Source organism: Malaclemys terrapin, chromosome 1, assembly GCF_027887155.1.
Source record: "Malaclemys terrapin pileata isolate rMalTer1 chromosome 1, rMalTer1.hap1, whole genome shotgun sequence".
Taxonomy (NCBI): domain Eukaryota; kingdom Metazoa; phylum Chordata; order Testudines; family Emydidae; genus Malaclemys; species Malaclemys terrapin.
This window is the reverse complement of record NC_071505.1, coordinates 137,141,255-137,169,208: the sequence shown is the minus strand read 5'-3', so window position 1 is coordinate 137,169,208 and position 27,954 is coordinate 137,141,255. Positions and strand designations below refer to the sequence as shown.

Genomic DNA, 27,954 nt, shown 5'->3' with positions numbered 1-27,954 from the left:
GTGCAGGACTAGAACTTGGGTCTGTAAACTAGATACTGTAATCCCACTGCTAGAGAGTCATTCTGACTGCTCTTTGGCCCACTAACTATTTAAGTATTTCATACAAAGTGAAGCAACTTCAACGGGTGAGATTAAGAAAGCCCCTCCCCCCACTCTTCCTATAGCCCAGTGCTTAGCATAGTCACTTGGGCAGTGAAAGACCTAGGTTCAAGTGCTTGCTCTGACACAAGAAGAGTGGGGATTTGAACCCTAGTCTCCCACAGCCAAGCTGAATGCTTTAAATACTGTGTATAAAAGGGCATCACAACCTCCAAGTTGTCTTTTCTTTTCCCCCTTCAGACAGGGCTGACCTGGGTTAAACACCTAATTCCAGCAGAGGGTTCAAAGCCGTGAATCCCAAGTGGCATTACGTGGACTCAAGCCCAACTCTCAGCAGTTGCGACTGGCTAGCTTCAGCAACATCCCACTCAGCTTCTGTGAATCCCACTCTTAGGTGCCCAACTCTCCACATACATTTATAGGGAGCCTGTGTACCTGAGTCAGGGCTGGAGATTCCACTAAGTGGCAGGGGACCTAAAGTTAGGTGTTGCAACACTGAACCTAAGTCCTCTTTGTGGATCTAGCCCCAGATTGCTCCTTAAAATGTGATGCCATATAGAGCTGCCTTTTATGCCTGTGAATAGGGCAACCCTTGGGAATTAATGGGATGCCATCCCAAAAAATGTGAAGCAAGAAATGTTCTGCTGTCTTTTAGCTTTTTATAGTTAAACAAACCCTTAGTTGAACTACTGTGAATTCTTTAAAGGCCCATGCTCATGGATCAGATTACTGTGCCAGTGATGGCTGGCTTTCAAATTCATTTCAAACACTTTCAGGAAACAGATGCAGATACCTGGTAAGTGGCAGCATCTGACTTAAAAATGTGTCATCAGCCTCAGACCTCTCAAGTAACATCTCAACTTGGTGGAGAATGTTAATCTAACTGGTGAACATATTTCAATGAGTGTAAATAAAGTCCCTCCTCTAGTTACTGACATATTGATTGACACCTTTGTGTTGTTCCAGGGGCTCTTAAACACTCTAAGCCCAAAGGAGTATGATTTCTGTTTCTAATATTGTTTGGTCAAGCTGGCTTCTTGCTGCATCCCAAAATTTCCCAGCTGTTGTGCAATGACAAACAACTATAGGGTTTGGATTTTTATAACACTTTATTAAACAAAAATTAATAATTCACATCTACTGATCCAGATTACAAGAAGACAAAGATAGGATTAATAATAGAAAACCAGCAAACATTTACTGCATTTTCATAACTGTTCATCTCATTATTTCTGACATGATTACAGTACAGATATTGATACAAAAATCTTATAAGTGGCATTTTAAAAATAAAGAGCATATGACTGATTTTGTCCCAACTTCAGTATTCTATAACTGATATATCATGTGCCAGATTCACCCCCAAAGTAAGGTAATTGATGCCAATGGAATTATACTGGTTATTAATTTGGCTCCTTGTTTTCAGAGTGTTTTTGAAAGATGCTAATGGAGCTCAGAGTAATTGCAGACTAAATGGACTCAGAGGACTAAGTGGAGCATGTAGGATGGCATAGCTTATGTTCTGTTGTAGCATGTGCCATATACCAAGGGACTGCTTTCATTGGGCTTTGGATCAGGCCCCCAGGACACAGTGCTAAGAAAATGTAACCATCCAAAAATGGTTAATAAGGTTTTTTCATGAAGTGCAACTTTAGGAAAGTAATGCATTGGAGCCCTGCCATTTAAAATACATTGATGGGTTGCAAGAAGGAGACAAGGCAACCGTTTCCACAGCTTCAGCTTAACCAATGGCTGCTCTTTAAAGATCAAATTCTAATTCTCCTCTAATTTTAATCTTTTAGTAATTATTTGAGGCCAATATTTAATATGATATTTATGGCCTTGCATACTTTGAGCAGTGACGACAAAACAGCAGTGCAGTTTCCATGTGTCATCCAAATACAGACATTCCTCCAAATGCACGTCAGTGTGTGAGCAATTTCCCTATCACGAAGCATGTTCTGTGCATCACTAAGTCATCTACTTAATCTATTTTTATAGCAGAGGCATTTCTAGTACTCCTGGTGCCATTGTAGCTAAACACCAGTTAAAAAGCTGTGAACCTAACCTTGCACCCAATTGTTACCAGACATAGAGCTTATTATCCTTCAATGGGACAGCTCATGGGAATAAACCTTATGCCCAGGAGCGACTCTTGGTAGGATTAGGCCCTAATTTAACATTCACATTGCCCAAAGGGATATAAAATCGGACTTTGTGTGATCTCTAGTTGTTGTGTTTATTCATATCAGTGTAACACAGGTTGAAAAAGAAGATTGTATTTAACAAGGTAGCCATCATTGTAAACATACAGGACTCGGTCTGAGGGGTTATAGTTGATACTTTGAATTGTTTCTAACATTTTATCCATAATTATGCTAATTTTACCTTCCTGTTCAGTGTTTGTGTCGTATGTGTAAAATATTTCCTCTTTCCTAGTGTTGACAGGTCTTGTGGCATATAGAACACCACAGATGATGAAAGCGTTGGAAATGGATGGCTTGTACTGCCTTGTATTCCAAGTATGGAGCACATCAAGTGTGGTCTCATTGAGTTTGCTAATCATAATGTTACCTTTGTTGTCCTCTGTTGAATAAATTACCCACAATCCACTTTCATCCACAGCAAAGTCCATATCTTGCCACCCAACACCAGCATAAGAGAAACGGTTACTATAAGCAGCATTCGGCAGAGTTTTCCTCACAGCCAATGTGTTTGTGTTTAAATTGAGCTTGCCCATATCTCTTGAATTATATACATTGTAATACATGAAGTTATTGTAAACTGCGGTGCCACTGCCTTCCCCATATTGAATGTTTAACTCTCGAGCATTTTTTAATAGCAGCAAATCATCATAGGAATTATGAAGTCTGTAAGATTCTAAGAGTCTCCCATCTGGGTTCAAAGGTGCCACCCAGTATAGGTCCTTCTGCGGGGTCCGAAGAGAGGAATCCCTACCCCAGGAACCATATTTGAAGGAAAATCCTCTCCAGTTCAGCTGTACAACATAGGGCTGGCTGATATTCACAATCCCACCATGACCACAACTGCCTGTAAGCAAAGAGAAAATGTAGGCTTTTCAAAGGGCATGATTAGGAGAGAGGATTTAGTGTGTGTACTTTATATGAATCAGCTTTGTTGCAAGAACAGAAATAAATACATATCTTTGTCAAAGATTTTCCTTGAACCATATAAACAGCCCATGGATTTCAGTTCTGTAGCTGTTCCAGTCTGACTGAACCACAGGGGTCATACCACTAGAACTGGGGCCATACTGAAAAAACAGCCAACAATCCAGCAACACATTTTAGAGATCTCAGTTTTTAGTCAGTACTCACTTAAAGTAAATAAATGATTCGCTTCTGTTTCAGATAAGTGACCAGTTTTCTGTTTCCACCTAGTCTATGCTTTCCACCACGCTGGGCTGGGAAATCACATAGAAAATACAATTTCAGAAGCATTTTAGGTCATTGGCTTCTGCAGTGGAGCACAGTTCTGGAAATATGGGAAGCAAGAAGGAACATCTTGTCTCACTGTACTGCAATGAGTTTTGGAAGGTGGAGGGAGAATTAGCAGCACTAGTTCTAGAGGCTCATTTCAGATTAGCATGTTACTGTCAAAATCACCACTTGAAAACAATACTTCCGAGAGCTTTCCATCTGAGGCTCTCAAAGCAATTCAGATATTAATGAGCATAGCCTTACAACAGCTCTCTAAGGTGGAGGTAAATATCCCCAGTTTAAATATGAGGTAACTATAAAGTGACCATACAACCTATTTCAACCAGGACAGTCTTGGTTTTTCTTATGATGTCCCAGGAGCTTCAGGATAACTGAAATACCCTGTTGTTTTTTTCATTCCATCAGCCAAAATATTTGTTTTTTTATAGCTACACAATGCTTGTTCAAGATGTATTGCTATGCTGAGTAGAATTTGCACTGTTTACTGAGAACAAACAGCCCAGTGGAATGAGCTTTCAGGGTAATGAACAATGTCTGGAATGAAGAGAACTTGAATGAAAGTAAACGCTATCAAAGCTGTTCCTCTGCTCAAAGCGACTGTTGATGACACTTGTTCAATGTTTCACAATGAATGCAGAACACTAAAGTATTGGAAAAAAATCCTCCACTCCAAAATATGCAGGTCTCCCTGGGTGAGAAGCTGGCAGTGGTGACACCAGCACACTTAAAAATAAAAGTATCCTTTTGTCTGACTCTTTGCAGCCCTAAAAGATGCCACCATGAATGTGTGCCAGTTTTTTCCCCTTTAAAAGCATGGTCATTGGAGACACAGATGTTAAGCGACCTGCACAGTCACACAGCAAATGAATGGCAGTGCCAAGACTAGAACCCACATTTCCTAACTCAAAGTCAGGTGCTTTAAGCATTAGACAATGCTCCCTCTTAGAGGTGAAGTAAAGTTTACCTGTGAAGACCTGAGTTTCATGTATCTATTAATTGATCAATTCAGGGTAACAGCTGATGATATCAAATCAGTGCAGAGGTTGCACATGCTCTAGTAGATGGGATGTCTTTGACACAATCACTTCTATATTATCTGTTCAGTGACTACCATTTGATGGCTGTTTGCAAGCCTATGTGAAAAGAGTTGCTGGGCTTAGTCTATTCCTAATAGAGAAGTGGCCACAGCACAAATAACATCATCACCCCCTTATTAGCATTGAGAACAGAGAGAAATAAACAAAGACAGAACTATCCTCTCACACCTAAAGCTGGTCCCTCTTATGGAGGGTTGAAGAACATCAGTGGAGCAGAATCAGGAAACTCATACTGCCACTGAGGCCCAGATGAGCAGGTGCCCATGGCCAGAAACATCTTCTGAGCAGTCCATAAAATACAGAGCAATGTGAAGAGGGGGGAGAAACCCTTGTGGCTTGTCTGAAGATGCTCTCCCTGGGAAATGACTGGAACACACCTGCCACTTGGAGAAAACTGCTGCTTGCAAATGCAAAACATTTTTTCTTCAGAAATAGAGGGATCAAATTTATTCCTGGCAGTGATGATTTATCGGCATCCAGATAGAGGGATGCACTACCCTAGAGGCAGGACAATATCTTTATGGCCTTTCAGTCTAACTATTGGTAATGTCTTCAGAATCCAATGCTAATGTGTATTTAACTGGAATTGTAAAGTTTGTGGCAATCTATGAAATACGGTTTTGCAGTGAAACTCACCATCTTTCTTTTGCTTTTGTCTTTCCAGCTTTCCTAAGCTCCACTGTCTCCTTTCTTCTCTTGTATCTCTTTTCCCACACCTCTCTCCTCCAGCCTGACCCCTGGTGCCAAAGCATGTGGGGAATCAGGAATTCACTCACTGCCCTCACTGCCATGGGTGGAAAGCAGATTTCATTTATTCCCAGGGCTTCTGTGCAGCCGTGCTGATAGACGCTGCAGAGAGACTGTGTTGAATTGCTGCCTCCCCCAGCCACCTGCATCATGCCCCTTCTTGGTCAGCACCAGCCATTTGTGGGGCTTGGTTGGCCAGAGCAGAGGTTACAGCCATTCTGTGCTACTGTAACTTCCCCCTGATCAATTTTCTCCTCTGGGGACACTCTTCTAGAAGATGGTGTAACCCTGGGTTTTGCTCCCTTGCTGAAAAACACTACCAGGCTCAGATTCAGCAAAGCATTTAAACACATGTTTAAATGCTTCACTGACTGGGAATGAATGGACCACTGAGACCTGAGACCTCTTTTCCAGATATAACACACAATGCAGGCACTGGGCTGTAGCTCTGCAAATGGCAATTAGCATGGCTAAGAACATGGCCTCAGTACTTGTCACATATACTGATGTTTGGAGGTGCTCATATCTCAGCTAATGCAGTGCAAGAAAGATAATGCAGATGATGATGCAAAGTGGCTTGCAACCTGCCAACTCCATAAATCAATTTGAGCCATTTGCCTTATATCTCTATTGTGTATCACTACCTCTAGTGTAATGGTTTGTTCTTAACTGTTGACATATTGACTATTACTGTACTTAACTCACAGCAATCTTATTTCAAAATTAAATGGATATTAATTCTTCTATAAATCTGTGGTTTGTTTCAAATAATATTGCTGGTACCGAGGTACTACTAAGAGAGTTTGGATGAAGGGCAAAACATCATTACTAAACTCATATATATGCAACCTCAATTTTTCATGTCATTAAACTGAACCCATTCCAACTTTTAGTAATTACTGTGCTGTTTCATAAATTAAAAAAAACAACAACATGTTCAATAGAGACCTTTTCTTACAAAAGAAATAATAAATTATTATTTCTTCCCTTAAAGAGATCTCTCTGCTGAACACTTGTTTGTTTCTTATTTATGAAACCAGGCATGAATTATTAAAATAAAGTTAGGAACACGTTCAGTTTAATTACATGAGAAAATGTGTGAGGTTCCATAAGTGGATGTTTGATTTTTGAAAACTCTCCAAGAAACAGTGTTAAAAAAAAAAAAAAAACCTCTCTGTGGTAGTCAGGGTGGGTTCTCTGTCTTCTGCACAGGTTCAGAGGAATTCATTGTTGTTTATTTAATCCTAACTTGCCTTCCTGTCTGGATCTTTTGGAAAAAAATACACAAAAGAAACAAAGTGTCATGTCATTTTGTAAATATTGGGAGGCACTTGAAATAAATCCATATGAATTATTCAGATTTTAGCATTTTTAACTCCTTTGTTACTATGTTAGGCCTCTGATCATTGAAGTTCCAGGGTTAATGCCGTATCTTGTCTCTTTTTCAGAGGTGGGCTGCATGTTCATGTGGGGGAATAAGGTAGAGGGAGCCAAGAAAACACATATGCTTTATTCCTCCACACAGGCTACCCAGACTTTGGGTCAGGAGGTGCAGGGGGAAGCAGCACTGCACGTCTGCTTACTAACCCACTTCTGAGGGGAAGAGGAGTGAGCATGGAGAGGCGGGAAGCCATGGCTCCATAGCCCCAGTGTGCCAGTCACTACAGCTAAGCTGGCAGGTTCGGGGTTGTGACAGCAATGAATTGATATCCTTGTGCCCTGGGGTCTTGCCAAGCTGCGTGGCTGTGCAGCCGCCCAGCAGTCTATCAAGTGCCACACACTTGAGGTACCCCTCCACCTATGGCCATGCTGCTCCTGCCCTCTGCCTTGGAGCCCCTGGCCAGCTGCTCCTGGCAGCCTCCTGCTTGCTGTGCAGAGCGGGGCTGAGAGGAGGGGCACTGATGTCAGGGTGTCCCCCTTCCTGCCCATGTACCCCATCTTCTTAGAGCAGGGCGTTGGGGGGACACGACAAGACTCGGAAGTGGGATGGAGCTTGCTGGCGGCTCCTGCTGTGTCTGAACAAGCAGGCTTCAGACTGGTCAGTACCAATCTACTTAAAGGGGCAGCATACTTAAAGGGGCAACCTGTGTGTGTGTGTGCTCACACACACACACACACACACCTCCCAACACATACTTGTATTATTATTGTTGTTACTTCCTGCAATGCACATATATTCTCTGTAATTTTATTCTTTCCAAGTTCTGTTATTTGAGTGTTTTAACTTGTCTATGCATTTCATAATTTTTATTTCTCTCTTATATTTAAGAAATTTAATTCTTTGAGTAGTGAGTTCTAAAATTCCTAACCTGTCCTGGCTGGAGTACTTATCCCTATGGTAACTTTTAAAATATAGATACAGTTTTTTTGTGGTGGCGCACATTTGCACGTTACCTCGGTAATTTGGTGCACATACAATTAATTCTGCACATGGATGGAGAAAGTTAGAGGGAACATGGCCTTTGGCCCCTGAAGAACAAGGCAGAAAGGGGAAATGGGACTCCTTGGACCACAATTTTTCCTGTGTTGCTGCTGGGGCAGCCCAGCAATGTGCTACCTCTTCTAAAGGGCTGAGACACCATCCAACCCAGAAATAGTAAGTTCCCTGGGGAAGGGAACATATTACATTTTGGTCCCAGTCCTGTAATCTGACCCATGCAGGCAGACCCTTACACCCATATTGATTCACACTGATATCAGGGGAACAGGGATCCATCCACCTGGATCAGATTGCTGGAGTGGGCCTGTGTTTGTACAAACACCATGGAAATGTCCAGCCCTAAATTAGCATATCCATAATTAAGTCATTGACATTTCAAATAACTGGCACCACTACATTACCTGCAAAAGATAGCCAGACCATAGCCATTTCTTTTCCTACATCCCAGCTTTACTTATATGGGGGAGTGCACGAAATCTGCTGATTTGGGGCAGTAACTAGTGACAGAGGTGCTGGAAACTGCTGCATGCATGGTAGAAGTAATGAGTTTTTATTATCAACAAATTTACTGAATCCTATCTTGGACTGGGCCATGCACTAGAAAACTGCAGTCAGAGAGCAGGCTAGATGGAGAACAGTAATTTCTTTCTGATAGGTTGCTTGAGAAGAGACTTGCTCTCTCTACACAGCATGTCAGTGAGCAGCACCTTGGGATGCAGTGTTTGAGGGGCTGTATTCCAAAGTACTGCAAGAGCGAGTAACTTTAATTAAACCCTCCCTAGACAAGTTAGGAGTTTTTCAGGCTTTCCCAAGTCCACTTTACTCAACCAAAATATGAAAGGGGGGGGGAACAGATCTGAAAACAGGACAAAGGGTCAGTGCAATACAAATATTATAAATATAGTACGAGCTGGAAGTAGTTTGACAGGAATCAAGGTTGTGGAGGAAATGTATGGAAAACTGTGCCTAACCACTTAAAGGCACTAGGGAGTGTTGGTAGTCTAGTGTGAGCAGCCATGCACTGCCTCCAAAGGGACCCATCCAGGAAATCCAGCGAACTCACTTATTCGCCCCGTTCCCAGACAGCAACCTCTCCCTTCCACTTTCTCTCGGTTAAGGAAATGGACTGTACTGTGTGTGCAATCAGTCACTGTAGAAAGTTTTAAGTATCGGGGGTAGCCGTGTTAGTCTGTATCCACAAAAACAACAACACCTTAAAGACTAACATTTATTTGGGCATATGCCCAAAGGTGACACTGGACTCTGTTTCTGTAGAAAGTTTTGAACAATATGACATGAAATGAAAGATTGAGCCCACGGCAAAGTTCATTTCATCTGCTCCCCTTCCTTCCCTCCCCACTATGCACACAAAGTCAGGCTAAGCAGGCTTTGTGTGGGCAATTATACAGCTGGCTGAGGATCTGAATCTGTCTCTCTATCTAGGTATTTACACAGTAGTAGTAGTACTGTAGTACTACTCCACAGTAGTACACCTCCACTTCTAACAGACTGGCAAATTTCCAGGCTCTCCACAGTTGCTATTCCAGTCCTGGGCTAATAGCACACCCAGAAATCACAATCCCACCCTGCTTCCAGATTCCCACCAAGCCTTGTTTTGAACTATCTGAAGTTGGTGGCAACTTACCTCTACCATGCACAAGACAGAGTCCCTCCCTATGGCCTCTCCACAGCTTCACCCCCCGCCCCAAACATGAGAACCACTGAGGTTCCGTTGCACTAGGAGCCTTCTTCAGCTCCTGTGCCAATGGGGGAACTGCACCCAGAAACCATCCAAAAAGTACTCGGCTAGGTCCTCAACTGGTATAAATGGTCATAGTCCAACCAAAACCAATGGAGTTATGGCAACTTATGCCAGCTGAGGATCTGGCCTTCCGGGTCATTCCCGGTGCTAAGAAAGCTGCTGTGCTCTGCAGGCATGCCACATTCAAGTCAACCAGAAAGAGGTCCACCAATGCTGAAATGAGCCCCTCCTCCTCCCCTCACATACATCTGCTGAGCACAGCACTATTGTTAAAGGATTTAACACTTTTTAACTGTAAGAAAGACTTGTTCTCAGGTGTGTCAAGGAAGAGGCAGCCTCTCTCTTCACACCATCACCCTCAATAAATCAATGAAGTGCCCTTCAAATGCTTTTTAAACTCTACACTTTCCATTGAACCATTGGTAAGCCTTTCCTAAGGAGTGTATTTTCCCCCTCTCCGCATCATCTGACCCAACAAGAAGGTGTTGTTCATTTTTCCTATCAGAGACAAACTGCACTGGCTGCCTGCAGTGCTGGCAAACCCTGAAGAGGCCACAGAGGGAAGAATGTATTTCCACCAGTTCCTCTCTCCTGCTAATGGGAAGCTTGAAATAACTGACCTGAAGATGGTAGGAGGCAAGTGCTGGTAGGTAATAGATGTGCACTATCTGTACAGTGAAAAGTGCTCTGCTTTGTTCAAAGGTTTCTCCAAACTTTTTGTTATTAGTCTGGTTTATCTCTGATTTGCTAGCCAAATTGTTAGGTACAGGTGAAAAAGCAGTCTTCTTCCCCCATTGCATTATGAACATTTTAATACATTCTTTTTGCCAAATTATTCTAAAGCAGAAGTCATAAAAATGCATACAAGGGAGGGAGTAACATTGCTTGAAAAATCCTCTTGCCTACTCATTAGTGACTGGGAAGCTCTCTCTTAAGGAAAGCTATTAATTGCTACAGAATTTAAACTTCCTTTAAAAAAAAAAACAAAAAAACCACATGGAGTGAAAACCTGGTTCCATTGAAGACACTGCCAAACTCCCACTGAGTTCAATGGAGCTAGGATTTCACGCTAAGATTCTAGCCTTTATGGCTCAGAATAAATTTCTGCATATCAATCAAATGTAAACTATGCAATGTTGTCTTCTTGAGTCTGCATACAAACAGCTCCAGTGCATCAGCTGCTTCTTAAATTTTCCAAGCAGAAGTAGAGTGACACTGACAAGACACAGATCACTTTCACAGAAGTTATCCATGATCAGAGCTAATAGAAAAGCCGCATTTTACCACAAAAAGAGTTTGAAAGAAGGGAAAACATTACTTTTCATGCTGTTGTACTACACCTCTACCTCGATATAACACTGTCCTTGAGAGCCAAAAAAATCTTACTGCGTTATAGGTGAAACCGCATTATATTGAACTTGCTTTGATCCACCAGAGCACGCAGCCCCACCCCTCCAGAGCACTACTTTACCGCGTTATATCCGAATTCATGTTGTATCAGGTCGCGTTATATCGGGGTAGAGGTGTATATAAAATCATGAGTGGTGTGGAGAAAGTCAATAAAGAAAAGTTATTTACTTGTTCCCATAATATAAGAACTAGGGGCCACCAAATGAAATTAATGGGCAGCAGGTTTAAAACAAATAAAAGGAAGTTCTTCTTCACACAGCGTACAAGCAATCTGTGGAAGTCCTTGCCTGAGGAGGCTGTGAAGGCTACACTTATAACAGGGTTTAAAAGAGAACAGTAAGAGTATGCGAAAGTGTTTGTTTCCTGCCCTCATCTTTCATATCAGCCTGTTGCTGAGAGGTTAGTACATGTCTGGCAAATTTCCCAAGACCTGTGCTTTATTTTCATTTCATTTAACTCAGTCTTCTTCCTACTTCTCCCATCCCTCCTCATGTGATTTATACACGAATGCTTACCTGGTGGGAAATAGGAGGGTGTTGTGGTTTGATTTCTATGTTTTTCACATTCCTTCAATCGATTCTGGAGAGCCACAATTTCTCGATGGATTGCAAGGATATTGTTTTTGTCCAATGATTCCAGATCATTTACCATGAGAGTCAGATTCTTGATCTAGAGAAATAAAAATTCAGCATGACTTTAAATTACAGTCATCTTTATTTCACGAACATTTTAGGCTGGATTTATCATTTCAAAAAAGGTGCCGCAGAACAAGTTTTAGGAAATGTTCCCAATAATAAGTTTTAGCATGAACATCAGGTCTCAAGCTAGTGTGCAACTACAAGAAAATGTTTGTGAAGACAGTGAAGAAACTAATGATATTTTACTTACCATCAAAAGCAATTGTTCATTCCAGGTGAGTGAGTGATAACAATTTTGAAAATTTGATTTATTTAATATTGGGAAAGGGTTCTTGATTTTATATTGATTGGGTCACTACCCTAATAAGTTAAGTTTTTAATTATATTTGTTGGAGCACAGAAGCTTTTAGGCATGGGTGCTCATAAATTAATATTTATTCTGATAATGTAGACAGTATATTTATTTAATATAGCAGCATCCTAGAACTTTAGCTTTCAGTCACACAAATGATAAAAATTGCCATATATGAAGAAACATGCTAACATGCTTATGGCCAAGATTTGCTTTAACTCCACTGACAATAGTAGAGACATTCTGAATTTCACTGGAGTAACAGAGAACTGAATGTTTCTGAATGGCAGAAGAACCCTCATACTTTACCTCCACGTATAGTTGTTCAACAATCACATTGCTTCCAACAAGTGTGGATTTCAGCTGAGTGACCAGTCTCTCCATTTCATTGATTTCCAGTTTCAGCAACTGAAAGTCCAACTCACTGTAAGAAACACTGGTCGACTCCATATGTTCCACTTTGATGGTTAGGTTTCGGATTTTCTGTTCATACATTTCAATTGCTTTGGTATATTGGCTAACCTAAAAAAAAAAACCAAGCAAATTTTCAAGTTCAGTTTAGCAAATGTAACAGGCATGTTTGACATCTTCTTTACATCTGTGCAATCACACTGGGACTGCATATAAATTACTGAGGGCAGAATTTCATTCATAATCTTCACTTTATTCCGCACTGTAACAAGGGCAACCACATTGTGAGCAACCCCTCATGGCCAGAAGTCACCCTGCAACACCAGCCTCTGTTTCCCCCACAAGGGCCCCTTATGCAGACTCCACTCTCTTTTTCTAGGCTCAAAATACCCCTCCTTGGGGCCTGGGTTTATTCACAAAATATAAACTACAAATAAAACAGAGTCCCAAATTAAAGTCCAACAAGCAAACGCTTCTCTTCCTGCTCCCAAGCCTCCCTGCCTGGAGAGCTTTTGCTGTCTTTCCCCTGTTCTCTTGGGGTCTCCCTTGCCTTAGCAGGCTACTGCTAGCACTTCCTAGCTGGAATCTTTGGCTACATCTATACCGCTCTGCAGTTCGGACTGCAGGGTGCACTAAAGTGCTGGTCTGTAACTCCCCCATGTGGATGCCAGGGACTTGAACTAGGAGGTTCCTTCTTCACATTAACGTAGTCCTGTTTGAAGAGGATTACATGAAGGCAAACTAGGAACCTTATGGGTTGCACCTGCAGTATCAACATGAGTGAGTTACAGTGCAGCATCTTGGTGCGCATGGCTATTCACACCCCCGCAGTCCAAACTGCTGGACAGTGTCGCTCGGGGTGTACAACCTATGGCCTGTGGACCATACACAGCCCACCAGAGCATTTCATAAAGCCTGCAGTCTGCTTCAACACAATATACTAATGGCCGATTCATTAGCGTTTTTTCATCATGTTTACATCATTTTAGTTTACACATATAAATAGACAATATCGAACACAGAAACAACCTATCTGAATACATACAAAACCAGCTGAACTTCAAATATAAATCAATACAAGTGACTTTAAATCTTATTAAAATATGTAGAAACCTTGTGGGCCAAACAGATTATGTGGCACGCCTGTGAAATAAGGTTGGGCACCACTGGTGCCAATAAACCCTTAGTCACAAATCCCAGGACTCTGCTGGAGCCTCCTCACTCCCAGCAGTCTTTGCTCTCCCTGAGTTTTCCCCTCACTTCAGCTTCCAGCTACTCTTTATGGGGGAATCACCTGATCCCTGTCAGGTGTGCCTCCTTCAGTAATCAGGGCTGGCTAGCCACAGCAATACCGAGTTTACAACAGTGCCATGGGCCCAGCCCATGCTCAAAAGGGCCCCCAGCCCAGCCTGCTCTGTTTGCACTTTGCCCTGAGGTCCTGCCAGCCCGCTGACTCCTCTATTCTCCCAGCCCCTCCACCTCCCTGCCCACTCCTCTCTGACCCCTTGCCCCACCCACCTTCTCCTCTCCACCCCCTGGCCAGACCCCAATGCAGCTCTGGCTCTGACCAGTCTTGGCCAGTTTGGGATGAGGAGCCAGTGGGGGGGCTTGGCTGGGCCCCTCCAGGAAAGAGGGTCCTGAGGGACCCAGCCCAAGCAGGGGCGGGCCCTCGTCTGGCTAAGCGTGCCGCTCCCGAGGGGCCGGCGCAATTCCCCACCCTGGGAACGGAACCAGCCTCGACAATGCTGCTGGCTCAGCCCAGCTGACAGTCACCTCCCGGTAGAGTCAGTGAATGCGGCCGGGAGGGTGGGGGGAAATGTGTTGTGGTGGCGGGACTGTGGGGAAAGGTACTGGGCAGTAATGGGTGGGGGAGATCTGTGTGATTTGGGGTTCTGGGTGGGGGTGCTGGGCAGTAGTGGGGGGCTGTGGGTGGGAGGGGGTGGGCAGTTGTGGTGGGGGTTGGGAGGCACTGGGCAGGGTGGTGGTGTGCAGGGCATTGTGCATTTGTGGGGAGGTTGTTGGGGGATGCTGGGTATAGCAGGTCCAGGGGACGCTAGGCCTAGGGAGTGAGGTGGTGTTGGGCAGGGGACTGTGGGGCACTGCCCAGGCCCGCCCCCAAAGGGAAGGGGCACTCTGGCAGCACAGGGCCACGTGGGCCAGTGTGCATCTGGCAACTGCTGGTTTGTGAAAAGTGCCCTTGAACTGGGCTGGGCAGAGTAGAGCCGCCCCCACCATACCATGCCCCATTGGCCCAGCCGGCGCCTTACTCCGGGGACCAACCTCTGTTGCTCCCATTGGGAGCCACAAATATGTTTGGTGCTGGGCCCACAAAAGGTTAATCTCAGGGAGAGTTAATCTCAGGCCCTCCAGCCTGTACAGGTCAAGCCACCCGCTTACACTCACTAATGTTCCCTCTATGAGCTAACTTTATCCAGGATTATATAGAATTTCAGGGGGAAGATTCTACCAGGAAACCTGCAGTGATTATTTCAGAGAAGTGATGTACATGAAGAATGTCTACACAGCGCATGGTTGCGAGTCTCTGAGCCCCAGTTGACAGTGCTAAAAATATCCCCCTCCCTAGGCCTCAGAGCCTGTGCCACAGCCTAAGCCTTAACACCTACACAGCTATTTGTAGCACATAATGCAAGCCCAAGTCTGTTGACCTGAGCTTGGAGACTCACTGCTGTGTAGATGTACTCTCTGGGGCTGAAAAAGTAACAAACAAACAAAATCCACCAATTTGTCCAAGATGACTTTCTTTTGACTTCAGTGGGCACTGGTCAGGCCTCCACACTCCAAATAGTATCCAATCTTTTATGCATCAGAACTAATTGAGTCCCCTGATGAAGAGGTTATTTTAGCACAGTGCACTATTACAAATCCAATCCATCCATCCAGAAACTGATTTAAATGAAGGCCAGTTGAGGTCACAGTTATTTTAGCCTTTAGGTAGAATAACTGTTGCACAGCAGCCTCTTCAGATGTGGAACCACTAAACAGACGGCTGGATAAATATACTTTTGAACATGTCTCTACTAATGTAAAAGTCACAGTGCAAACATTGTCAAGGAGAATGTCAAGAACATAATATGGATTTAGAGCAGTCTCTGAAAATTAGAGTTCCATACAAATGGAACATCTTGGCAGGGCTGGCTCTGGCTTTTTGGCCGCCCCAAGCAAAAAAAACCCACCTGTGGCACGGCCGGAGCAGGGGGACCAGCTGAGGGGTGGGGGAGGGGGAGGGAGCGGGTGGGGGAGAGAGAGAGAGAGAGAGAGAAGGGGGTGGCCAGGGCTACAGCAGGGGCACTGCCACGCGGCCCCTCCCGCTGCGCCGCTTCCTGCCGCCTGCTGCGAGGGCTCCGCTCCGGTCGGCAGGGAGGGAAGGAAGAGGACTGCCTTGCAGGGCGCTCTGGTTCTCTGCGCCGCCGCCCCCTACAGGGCGGCCGGAGCAGAAAAAAAAAAAAAGCAGCCGTGCCACCCTAGGGCAGAATGCCGCCTCCAACAATCTGCCGCCCCAAGCACCAGCTTGCTCAGCTGGTGCCCGGAGCCGGCCCTGCATCTTGGGAAAGATATAATCCTCCTCCTACATGACTTAAAATTGTCCCCATTTTTCCTTAATGGCAAGAAGGTTAAGCAGCATCTCTCAGCAAGAATAAATAGAATTATATTATTGTGTCAAATTAGCAACTCTGGAGTCAGAAGGCATTTCCATTATAAGCCCCAATTTTCAGGTGCTTATCACTTCCCTCAATATTAACTTCTGGACTGAAACAGCTCATGCATATTCTCAGACGAAAAAGGATTTGTTGGTTTAAAAATCAATTTGGCATTATCTTAACATGAATTAAGAGTGTTTTGCCCCAGTCACAATTTTTTTTAATCTATTTTAATCAAGGGGACAGCTCCGAAATGGCCTTTTAGTGAAAAACTGTACTCAGGTCAACTTTTTAAGACTAGAGCTTTGCTGTTCTACTGTCCTGGTAATATCACCTACAGACTCCTGACCAAGGCTTTGTAACAGCCATAGAAGAGACTTCCGCCAAATAATTCTTTCCAAGATATACACTGAACCTCAGTACATGCTGGGGCAGGTCTTTGGGAGTTTAGTCAATGGTACATCGATACTTGTGCAGGGCAGATACAATCAATTAAGCACATAATGTGTCTGACTACTGAATCTCAGTGACTTAGTTTAAGTAGGCAAACCAACGGTAAGAGGACTCTCTTTTCAAAGTTACAATTTTTTATACAACTGTGACAACTACTTTTTGAGTCTGAGGGGAGCCATTAAACAGAGACTCCTAGAAATGTAGGACTGGAAGAGACCTCAATAGGTCATCAGTCTAGTCCCCTGCACTGAGGCGGGACTAAATATTATCTAGACCATCCCTGACAGATGTTTGTCTAACCAGTTCTTAAAAACCTCCAGTGATGGAGATTCCACAACCTCCCTAGGCAATTTATTCCAGTGCTTAACTACTCTTATAGTTAGGAAGTTTTTTCTAGTGTCTAACCTAAAATCTTCCTTGCTGCAATTTAAGTCCATTAACCACAGAGGGCAGGACAAGAAGTAAAGAGAACAATTTATCACCCTCTTCTTTGTAACAGTTTTCAGGTACCTAAAAGATCACCCCGTCCCCCCCCAAGTCTACTTGTCTCCTGACTGAACAAACCCAATTTTTCAATCTTCCCTCATAGGTCATGGTTTCTAGACCTTTAATCATTTTTGTTACTCTCCTCTGGTCTCTCTCCAATTTGTCCACATCTTTCCAGAAGTGTGGTGCCTAGAACTGGACACCATACTCCAGCTAAAGCATCATCAGTGCTGAGTAGAATGGAAGAATTACTTCTCATGTCTTGCTTACAACACTCCTGCTAATACATCCCAGCATGATGTTCAGGTTTTTTGCAACATATTACATTGTTCACTCATATTTCATTTGCGATGCCACATAAACCCTAGATCCTTTTCTGCAGTACATGTTCCTAGGCAGTCATATCCATTTTTGCAATTAATTATTCCTTCCTAACTGTAGTACTTTGCATATGTCTTTATTGAATTTCATCCTATTTATTTCAGACCATTTCTCCAGTTTGTCAAGATGATTTTGAATTCTAACCCTGTCCTCCAAAGCACTTGCAAGCCCTCCCAGCTTGATATTGTCAAACGTTGTAAGTGTACTCTCTCTGCCATTATCCAAATCATTTATGAAGATATTGAATAAAAACAGACCAGGACAGATCCCTGCAGGACCCCATTCAATATGCCCTTCTAGCTCAATTATGAACTATTGATAACCAGTCTCTGAATAAAGTGTGCACCCACTATATGATAGGTTCACCTAGGCTATATTTCTCTACTTGGCTTATGAGAAGGTCATGCGAGACACTTACAAAAGCCTTACTAAAAAAATCAAGATACATCACACCTACTGTGTCCCCACCATCCACGAGGGTTGTTACCTTGTCAAAGAAGGATATTAGGTTGGTTTGACATCCTTGGTCTTGACAAATCCATGTTGACTGTTACTTACCTTACTTTCTTCTAGATGCTTACAAATTGATTCATTATCTTTCTGGCTACCAACATTAAGCTGACTGGTCTATAATTGCCAGAGTTGTCCTCGTTCCCCTTTTTATAGATAGGTACTAGATTTGCCCTTTTCCAGGCCTCTGGGATCTCTCCCATCCTCCATGAAGTCTCAAAGATAATGCTAATGGCTCAGCGATATCTTCAGCCAGTTCATTATTGTGGCAGAGCTCCAGCTTTGCCTCAGGGGGTCCTGTGCTTCTAGGCAGTTAGGGCTTGCCTCAGAGGTTTGCTGTAACCCTCAGTGTAGCCTCTCTCCCCAACAAGAGGAAAGGGTTACAGCTTACTGACTCACTTTCACCATCAGCCAGTCAACGGGTTTGATGTAAGAACCCTCTTTAGTCCCTGTCTTCCTACTCAGGGAGCATTTTTGTAGAGGCGTGGGGTGGGTTGGGGGGGGGGAGGGAGAACCCAGGCCCGTTCTCTTCTCCAGGTTCCAGCCCAGGGACCCTAATGGCACCTATAACGTGTAGTTTTCGTATACCACCAGAGCTATAGCCCTTCCCTGGGCTACTTCCCCAAACAGACCCTCCTAGCACCCTGGCCATGCTTGTCCTCTGGCGCTTTTACTGTGCACCTTCTTTCTCCCAGTCTTCCCACTACACACCTACTTACTCCCCGTTCCTACCAGCCAGTCCTCTGAAAGAACATCCTTTTAAACTAGTCCCAGACAGTTCTAAACAGGCTTCAGGTGATCTGAGTAGCCTGTTTCCCTTGATTTCTTCTAATCTGTTCTTAATTGGTTCCAGCTGTCTTATGGAGTCTGCCTGACATAACTGCTTCTAGTACCTTCCTGACTGCATTGGGGCAGCCCCTGCCCTGGTCATTCAGGGAACAGAAAACTATTCATCCAGTGTCCAGTATGTTTTCCTCTACCAGATTCCTGTACCCAACCAGTCTAGGCCTGTCACAGTATTCTAGGGTTTATTTCATCAGGCCCTGCCAGCCTGAAGACATCTAAACTTGTCCAAGTAATTCTTAACTTGTTCTTTCCTTATTTTAGCCTAAGGTCCTACCTCATTTACATAGATGTTCACTATGTTAGTCATGCTAACTTTTTGGTGAAAATATCAACCAAAAGGCAATTAACACTTCAGACATTGCTGTGGCTTCTCCTGTCCTTGGTCTTCCTCTTGCTTCATATATATTTGTAAAATGTTTTCTTGTTACACATTTTGTCCCTAGCTAGATTAATCTTTTTTGCCTTGGTCTTTCTAATTTTGACCCCTCATGCTTTTTTTTTTTTAAATAAATATTCATCTTCTGTAATTTGACCTAGTTTCCACTTGTGTTTGACTGAGTTTCAGGTCTTTGAAGATCTCCTGATTAAGCCAGGGTTGTCTCTCACCATACTTCTAGCTTTCCTATGATTTGGGATAGTTTGCTCTTGTGCCTTTAATAATGTCTCTCTTAAAAACTGACAATTCTCCTGAACTCCCCCCCACCCCTTTAGACTTCGTACAAGATCTTACCTATCAATTTTCTTTACTGAAGTCTTGAAGTCCATTATCTGGATAATTCCATATGCACACAGAAAATGAGTGCCAACTTTGGCCCTCAGATACATACCATGTGCATTTCAGTGTGTACATACCTTAGGTCAGAATTTATCCCAAGTAACTTAGGGCCATCATGTTACAATGAGAGTCATAACACTGAAATAATGTTTTTTGCACTGACTATTAATATTCATTTGGCATGATCTTTTAAACCTGATGACTTGTGTGGTAAGCATAAGAGAGGATAATTTTCCCTTAGCTTCTTTTATGAAAAGGAGAGAACACTACAGAGCAGCAATTGTTTTTCCAAGATGTGAGCAATGTGGCATGCATATCAGTAAAGTTAAAAGAGTGAGCTCCAGATTATTTACGGCTGTTTTGTGATATCCAGGCTAGGTCATACCAAATTAGAAATGCCATATCACACCCAAAAAGCAGATGTGTGATGTGTATTTCACATCTCTGACAGATGCAATACACCAAAAAAATAATGCAATCCTATTGCTTGTTTTGGACCTTAACTTCCTTGATAAGTAATATGTGATTTGAGAGGATCCTGCAGAGAAATTACATTTTGGATTTTTTGTGCTAATTATGTTATCTCCAGAGATTATCCAGTATAAACCAATCTGATCTTCCAATACAAACATCCATGGACCCTGAGCTGGTGTAAATTGGCATGGGTCCCTAGATGCCAATGGATCTACACCAACTGAGGATCTGGATCTCAATCTTATTCCTTAGTTTGAATTTACACAGGACTAATGAAACTTATTGTATTTGGCAATCAGAACTGTCTGTTTAAATGTATATCCATATATGGAGAAAACTGTTTGGCTATCGACCATAGGTATGTCTAAAATACCCTACCACCACCCAAACAAGGACGAGGCCATAGAGCACGATCCATCTTGTTGGAAGAAGATTTAGATGGATTTCTGTGATTAGCCAGGCACTCAGAATACACTAAGAGCTGGGAGATTTCCCTAGTAAACTTCTCTGTGGAGAAGATGTTTAAAGGTTGGTGTCTAAACTGTGCATGTAAGATTTGCACATGAAACCATCACATGCACAAAAATGCATTTGCAAACTGCTGAGCACAAAGTTGGCAACCATAGAGAGAAAGAGTATTGATATGTGCAATTACCTATACCAAACGCACAAACATTCAGGAATGTGGGTATCTATCCCACTGCTAATAATATTAGCATACTTAAAGAAAACAAATGCTTTTAAAAGAAGTTAGTTGTCAAAAATATGCCAAATAGATCTGAATCCTTGTAACAAGGAAGGAAAGTAGTGTAAGGGTAAAGAGTTGGTCTTTAACTAAAATGCATAATCCAGTAGTCATTGCTAGAGCATCAAATGTTGACAGAGAAAATTGATTTTTTTCAACTGTTAAGGGAATGGAGGGGGTCAGGTGGTGGATTTTTCCCATGCTTCAGCCTGGGCTGAGCTGACATTTGCTCTTTTCCCTCATTCCCTCCCATATGCTGATTACATAAAAGTACCACAGGAGGGAGCAGGAATCATGGCTTCCTCTCTAACTGTATATAGCAATTACAGGCCAACAAGACTGTTCCATGGTTCATAAAGAGAAGCAAAGAGCTTCCTCCATCCCTCAAAGAACACCATGTGCCTATCGGCCCAGGAATGAGGCCTGAGGATACTCGAAACTCATATTATAAGGCCCTGCTTGCATGCTAGAATAGTGAACATTTTATGTTTAATCACCCTTTTCCTTGTGATTTTTACATGCCCCTCACTGCAGTTGCTTGAAGACAGGCCCTGCGAAGTTCTGACTGTTGGACTGTTTCACATTCACTAAAAATAGGACTGGTCAGCTTTTAAAAAAGAAAAACCAAAAATCCTTACTTTAGTAAGTTCTCTTTCAAATTTCTCAGAAAGCACTTGGGCTGTGATTTCCAGAATCTCGACCTTCTGCACAGGAAACACGGTGTCTGGCAGGTACACTGAGCATTGGCACACTCCATTGTCATTCAAAGAGCCGGTCACATTGGCAAATGGCTGTAAGAACAAGTTGGTTTCAGAAAGCAAATAAATAGTCAATATGCTACTAGGAATCAACAGCAAAGGACTGACAGTCCCCAAGCAGGGGAAAAGTTAAGCTGTAATCATAATAAATGCATTCAGGGTCAATATTAAGTTGTAATAATTTCTTCCTATGAACTCAAAGTATTTTCCTATATCAATTCATTAAACTTCACCACACCCCTATAGAGGTAGTTAAATACTATAACCATTTTAACACTGGAAAAATGGAGGTACAGGAAAGTGAAGTGATTTTTCTAAGATCAGACAGTGAGTCAGTAAATGGCAGAACAGGAAATATTAAATCTTATAGGGAGTCATTGCTTTTAATGGTCTTTGCAACAGGGCCACTTAGTGATTGTAGTCCATTAATTTCAAAGCACTTTACAAAGTTTTGTTTGTACTTCACTGATGGAAGAAGCCACAGAAATTAGACCAATTTTCATGGAAAATTTTGATTTTGACTAAACCCTGTTTTCCTCACTGGGAACGTTTCATTTGATATTTTTCAGCCAGCCCAGGTAAACAGGAGAGCTGAAGACTTTAAAACTCCCACAACCTGCAGTAGCTGGTATGCCTGCTACTGCAGGGTACTGAGTGGAGTCATGGCCATGCATCACTGCTCTCTCCATCAGTGCACAGGGGTATAAACAAAGTTTTTTACTTGGGGCAGCTAGAGTTAAAAAAATAATAAAATATTGGCTGTTGAATATTGGTTTTATAAATAGTTTTGTACCATGACTAAATTTGTCCACTTCTAATGAAGTGAGAGAAACAGGCTTCTGTTCCACACTGTGCTTTTTATTGGATTAACACAACCCCTATAGTTGAGCTCCTATAAGCCTAAATCCTTTTGAAAAGGGAATTGACACCTAACTTGGTTCGGCATTACAACAGAGTGCCACAATGCTGAAATAGCTTTTAAAAATCTGGGCCTAGGTCACTATTAAAAAAGTCCCTTAGGTGCTTTTGAAATGGTCACCCTTACACTCCCCACATTACTGGATTTGCATTCTGCCCAGCAGGAACAGTGAAAAAAGGAGCAGAGGAAAATATCCAACGAACAGACAAATATGGTTATTGTACTTACCTTTGATAAGGCCCCCATTTGTGCTAGCTTGGTACTTTGTGGTACTTTTTTAATCCCTGATACAGATTACAAACTGCCCTTTATGTAGATCTTAATTTATTAAATTAAGAACTTTTTAAAAAGTGGATTTAAATATCAGAAACCCACCAAACTACTTTTAAAATTATTCTAAGAGTGTCTATTCCAACGAGGGAGAAAGGTGTAGACTGGAAAGGAAACAAACGCCTGTTACAACGCAACTCACTATCATGACCCCATTTCCCACTCCCAACATCCAAACAGCAGTCCAGATTCCTCAATATTCTGAAACTTTGATTTTAAAGGAGCCATTTCCAGCAGCTCCAACGTTGATTGGGATTTCCGACTGACTGCTGAGACAGTTAATGTTTCTTCTGGTACAATGCTGTTTCATGGAGTCCTTCCCTTGAAAAAAAAAGCTACATGTGATCAATGAAAGGCTGCAGATGCTCAGTCTGTCCAAAACAATGTGCATTATTCATGTTCAAGTAATATATACCATCTCACTGCCATCTTATGGAATAACGTTTCAGGTCCTACCCCTCCATAGCACTGGCAAGATTGGATGTTACTCTTGAATCTCAACATGCATCCCTGGGAGTCTACAGTAATCAAGGTCCCATGTACTGCACAAGACACCAGGGCCGGCTCCAGGCACCAGCCTACCAAGCATGTGCTTGGGGTGGCACCTGGAGGGGGGTGGTGCTCCGGTCGGCTGGGGAGAGCGGGGCCGCGGCCGGGCTCTCTGCCCTGCCCCCGGCGCTCCGGCTGGCCAGGGAGAGCAGGGCCGCGGCCGCGCTCCCTGCCCTCCCCTGCCGCGCTCCCCGCCAGAGGGCGGGGGGAGGCTTTTTTGCCTGGGGCGGCAAAAAAGCCAGAGCCGGCCCTGCAAGACACTATACTGCGGGGATGCAGCCCACCAATGTACACAGCCGAGCTCCACCGAATGGGAACCATGGCAATCTCCAGTGCTTGCAAAACTTTGATAAACTGTGCATCAAATGGGGTGATTAAACTAAAGGCGTGTGGGGCAGGAAGGGGCTTGCACACAGAGGTAGCTGCTAGTCAGCCATACAAGAGCAATGCTCCATTCCTGCAGGAGCTCTGTGTGGCAGGGGTCATCCCCAGCTGCACAACTTCAAAGCCGCACTGAAGCAGAACTCCATTCTGACAGTGCTCTGGAGCCCCAGTTTTAGCCAGCTTCCCCTGCGGGCCTCCTAGTACTCCATCCAAGAACCTGTTCAGAGCCTCATGCTGCTGCAGCCCCATCACCTGCTCCCTCATCCCCCAGCCCCTAAAACAGCCATTTGGACAGCTAAGGAACTGGAAGATGGCAGGAAAAAGGCCACTTGTTTAAAAAGATTCAGAGAAAACGGGGGTTTGTGCCAGCTTGTCAAAAAGGTAATGTATGCGGCCATTGGTCTGGCCCCCTGATCGTGTTGTACAGGGGGACTGATAGTGATTAACAGCCGAGTTACAAGGATCATCATAAATTTTACAAATATCTGCACAAATTATGGTTTACACAAGGGTGAGCATAATGAGAAATTCTTGACATTCTAAATTCCCCCATCCTCAGCTTATTATATATTTACACTTCAGCCTTGATTCTTACCACCAGGAATTGCCACTGCTTAAGGATGCTGTAGTGAAAAACATTCCCTCCCCTTAGATGCTGAGTTCACTACCTAAATCCCAGCACTACAAGGCCTATTAGACCAAGAGACTGCATTGATAGAATCACCTAAAACTCATATAGTGCATTGTGTTTTCAAAGTGCTGGTCAAATGAACCTGAGATCTAAATCCAGATCTAGAACACTCCAAAAGATGAGGGGTGTTTGCATCTGTGGTTTTGGATTGAGTTAGTCTCAAGTACAAACCACAGCTAATTAATTTCAACTTGCATTTTGCATTTAAACTAGTCAGATTCTCAATGGGCTTTGCATTTGCCTAACCAAAAACAGAATTTGGCTGTTTTTAAAACAGTGTAATTTGTTTTCAAATTTATAATTAAGTCCCAGGACATTTGTTAAAGGTGATATTTTACACTTGCTACATGCAGAACGCCCACAGAACAAGTGGAGATCTGAAAACTTGCCTCAATTTTAAAAGATTCTCCCAACCTGAATAGCGGGACAAAAAAAGAATACATTAGAACCTGTGAAAGTCATAATATGCATCTTACCACATTCTGGAGCATGGTGCTGGCTGCATTCAATGCAATGGCATTTTGTAGAAAGACCAGCAGCACAGCCAAGTTTTCACACTTCATCTTCTCAGCAAACAGACACGATGGAGAAAGGACGGGATCCCTTTTATAAGGGGCTCTGGGAATTCCTCTAGTAGGAGTTTTGTGCTTAGAAAGAGGTACTTGTGTAATATTTATTGACACTTCTCACAAAGGTGATGACATGCAGGTGAGTGAGCCACGGCACAGAGAGTGACTTGACTATTATACAAACATAACTTTCTCATTGCCTGCTGTCAAAAATTAACCACCCTCTCCTTTTGTAACAAAGCCCTTCCTCATTTCCAGTATCTAGTCTTGTTCTCAGGGAGCCACAAAGGAATAAATACACAATGGGCAGATCAATTAATTGATGGACTTCAATAATTAAAATGCATTCTTTTCTGGAGGGGAGAATAACTGCTTCCTTTTACTGGACTTATCAGTATTTTTATTGTAAATCCTTTCAGGAGCAGATAGACAACCTGGGCCACATCATCTTTGTAATCCTGCTTCTAAACTCAGATGGGGTGAAAACAGCTCAAGTTAGGTTATTTCACATACAACGTCAAAGGAGCCTCCCTCCCTTCCTCTAAGCCCCTGGATGCCTTATAACATGAGCATCGTGCACATGGGGCTCCACAAGTTTGGGCTAAAGAACAACCATTGGATGGGAGAGGGGGCCGAGCTGAAGAACAGCCCCAGCAAACCTGCAAGATAATGCTAAGACAGTCAGCATTAATGCCCATCCTACAGCTTTGGTACCATGGCTTCTGAAGCAGGGGAGATCAGGGAACAGCACACTGTGGAACAGCCCTGTACGTGGGAGCACTAAGATGTGCATGGCTTGCCAGCAGATTTAAAGTACTCTTTGCTTCTGATGAGCTGGTCTCACGGCATTTAGGCATTACCACTTCCAGTGGTCACTGGAGCCCAGTATAGAGGCAAGCAAGAATGAAAATGGCTATCCAGATATTTCTGAACTGGCAGGAAGGCTAGGTGTGAGTTTGGGTGGAAGGTCAGGTCAGTTCCCCAACCCTTAGGGTCTGCAGTTGGATTTTTCAATACATACTTATTGTGGAGAATGCAGCTTGGGGGCTGTTTTCTGAGTGCTGCCTCTTTAAGTGTAAGAAAATGCAGGGGGGGGAGGATTCTGAGACTTACACAGAGGGTACACAATGCAGAGCTGGGTTCCACAAGAGCTCCCCCAGCATGCAGGTGAGGCAGAGGTGGCACAGGCTGAAGGAAGCCCCTGTGGCAGCTGTTGGTTCTTTGGGGATTTCCCTTACACTGGAGAAATCCCATCTGGCCAGTTCTGTCAAGTTTCTGGCCTGTTTGTGCAGATGGACCATTGCAAAGGGGCATGTAGGTGTGTGTGTGGGGGGGTCCTCCCTGGCTGTCAATCTCTGAGAGAGGCCACACCTCTTTGCTGTCACTCCTCCCTGAAGGGCAGTCTAAGACAGTTGTGGGCAACCTGATGGCCACACACAGTCTGTCAGAGTAATCAGCTGGCAGGCCACCAGACCATTTGTTTACATTTGCATAGCTGCTCACAGTGGCCATGGTTCACCATTCCCAGCCAATGGGAGCTGCAGGTTGTCCAGTACTGGTCTAAAATAATGGGGAAGTTACCAGTCTCAGTGCTTGATCCCACCAGCGAGAGAGAAGAGGTTCAGGGGCCAAAGCCCTCAGGCAGGGCAGGACATCAAGCAGTCTAAAGCCCAACCCTTAGGCAGGGCATAGTCAGGAACCCAGGCCCTCAGAAAGGGCAGGGTACCAAACACAGTCTAGGGCCACTCTCCCCCACCCCAAGCCAGGGGTCAGGCACCCACCAAAGAGTCTAGCCCACCAACCAGTGGTCAGGTGTGCAGGTATAATCTCTTGTCCTGGCTCTAGTGGGAGCCAGACAAGCACAGGCCTCTTGGTTTGAAGAGGGGGAGTACTGCCACCCCAATGGTGGGTCAGCAGGGGTAGGGGGACACAGGCCTGCCCAACTCCACTGTGTCCCAACCCAGGGCCCTAACAGCAACAGAGAGGTCTGCCACTGGATCAGCAGGGAATCCCACTGCAACACACTGACCGCATTTCAGATGCTCCTGCAGCCAGACTGCAGTTGGCTATTGCTGGGCTCCTTTCTCCCCTCCCTCAGGGTGTACCTGAACCCCAGGTTCATCCTCCATCTCCTGGGGGTATACAGCCAGTGGCAATCCCAGCAGCTCTTAAGCATCAGTCAGGTCTAGCAGCTTGGGCAAGTTTTCAGGGTAACTGGAGTTTTCTGCAGCCTCCTGCATCAGTAGTGGGAGAACACATCCACCTCTTTGGGCAGCTGCCTCCTGACTGCCCTACAGCACCCACCTATTATATTTCCTGTCCCGCCCCTCTGCTTCCTGGTTCCGCCCACCAGGGGCGGTCTGGCCCTCCCTCTCTGTCAATCTCTGAAGGAGGCCACGCCTCTTTGCTACAGGGCCCCATAGAGCAGTACTGCCCAGTATAAGAACATAATGTTTTACCCCACCTATTTCCTGATTTACAAAACAAGTTAGAAACTTTGTGTCCCTTCAAATATGAGGTTATTCCAGTTCCTCTGAGTAATAATAGCTCTTCACATGTACCACATCTTCCTTCTGAAGAAGTTAAAGAGCTTTTCATCCGTGGATTAATATTATTATCATCTCCATTTTACAGAAGGGACAACTAACACTTAAACCAGATCTACACTAGAATCTTTTGCAGGTATAATAATGTTGATTAGGGGTATGATTTTTTACACTTCTATACTGGCAAAAGCCGTAGTGTAGGCGCAGTTATACCAGTATAAAAGTCCTTATTTTGTTTGGGGAACTGGTATAAGCTATACCAGTAAAATCACATTTTTTGCTGGTAGACACTGAATGTACACTAGAAGGATTTAATATAACTATACTGGTATAGCTATACCAACAAACCTTTTCTGCTGTAGAATAGACCCTGAAAGAGGAAGTCAGTGTGACAATGTCAGGAATAGAATCCAAGTCTCCAAAGTTCCAGCCCCTCTGCTTTATAGGTGTTGCCGGCACAGA

The 27,954-nt window shown here is 43.7% G+C and overlaps 1 protein-coding gene across 3 annotated transcripts; it reads right to left on the bottom strand.

The window, feature by feature from the left end:
* Positions 1-1,189: 1,189 nt before the first annotated feature.
* On the bottom strand, positions 1,190-27,215 carry LOC128843521 (olfactomedin-4-like). 3 transcript variants are annotated; one of them, XM_054040425.1, is made up of 6 exons: positions 24,854-27,215; positions 21,385-21,537; positions 12,316-12,528; positions 11,532-11,685; positions 3,438-3,523; positions 3,068-3,150 (listed from the first exon to the last, which is right to left on the bottom strand). In XM_054040425.1, exons 1-5 carry the CDS (start codon positions 24,938-24,940, stop codon positions 3,438-3,440), a joined length of 693 nt encoding a protein of 230 aa, XP_053896400.1. In that variant the 5' UTR covers positions 24,941-27,215; the 3' UTR covers positions 3,068-3,150. The 3 variants fall into 3 exon arrangements, with proteins under 3 accessions (XP_053896384.1, XP_053896393.1, XP_053896400.1); XM_054040409.1 differs by lacking the exon at positions 3,438-3,523 and having other exon boundaries at positions 1,190-3,150; XM_054040418.1 differs by lacking the exons at positions 3,438-3,523; positions 24,854-27,215 and adding an exon at positions 22,896-24,847 and having other exon boundaries at positions 1,190-3,150.
* Positions 27,216-27,954: the final 739 nt, after the last annotated feature.

Bases quoted from the DNA above. Each gene is read 5' to 3' on its own strand.
- LOC128843521 (XM_054040409.1), bottom strand. From the start codon at position 24,940: ATGAAGTGTGAAAACTTGGCTGTGCTGCTGGTCTTTCTACAAAATGCC. The intron at 21,538-24,853 runs GTAAGATGCATA...TTGTTCTTACAG, and splicing joins GCACCATGCTCCAGAATGTG to CCATTTGCCAATGTGACCGG. The intron at 12,529-21,384 runs GTAAGGATTTTT...TTTTTTTTTTAG, and splicing joins TTGAAAGAGAACTTACTAAA to GTTAGCCAATATACCAAAGC.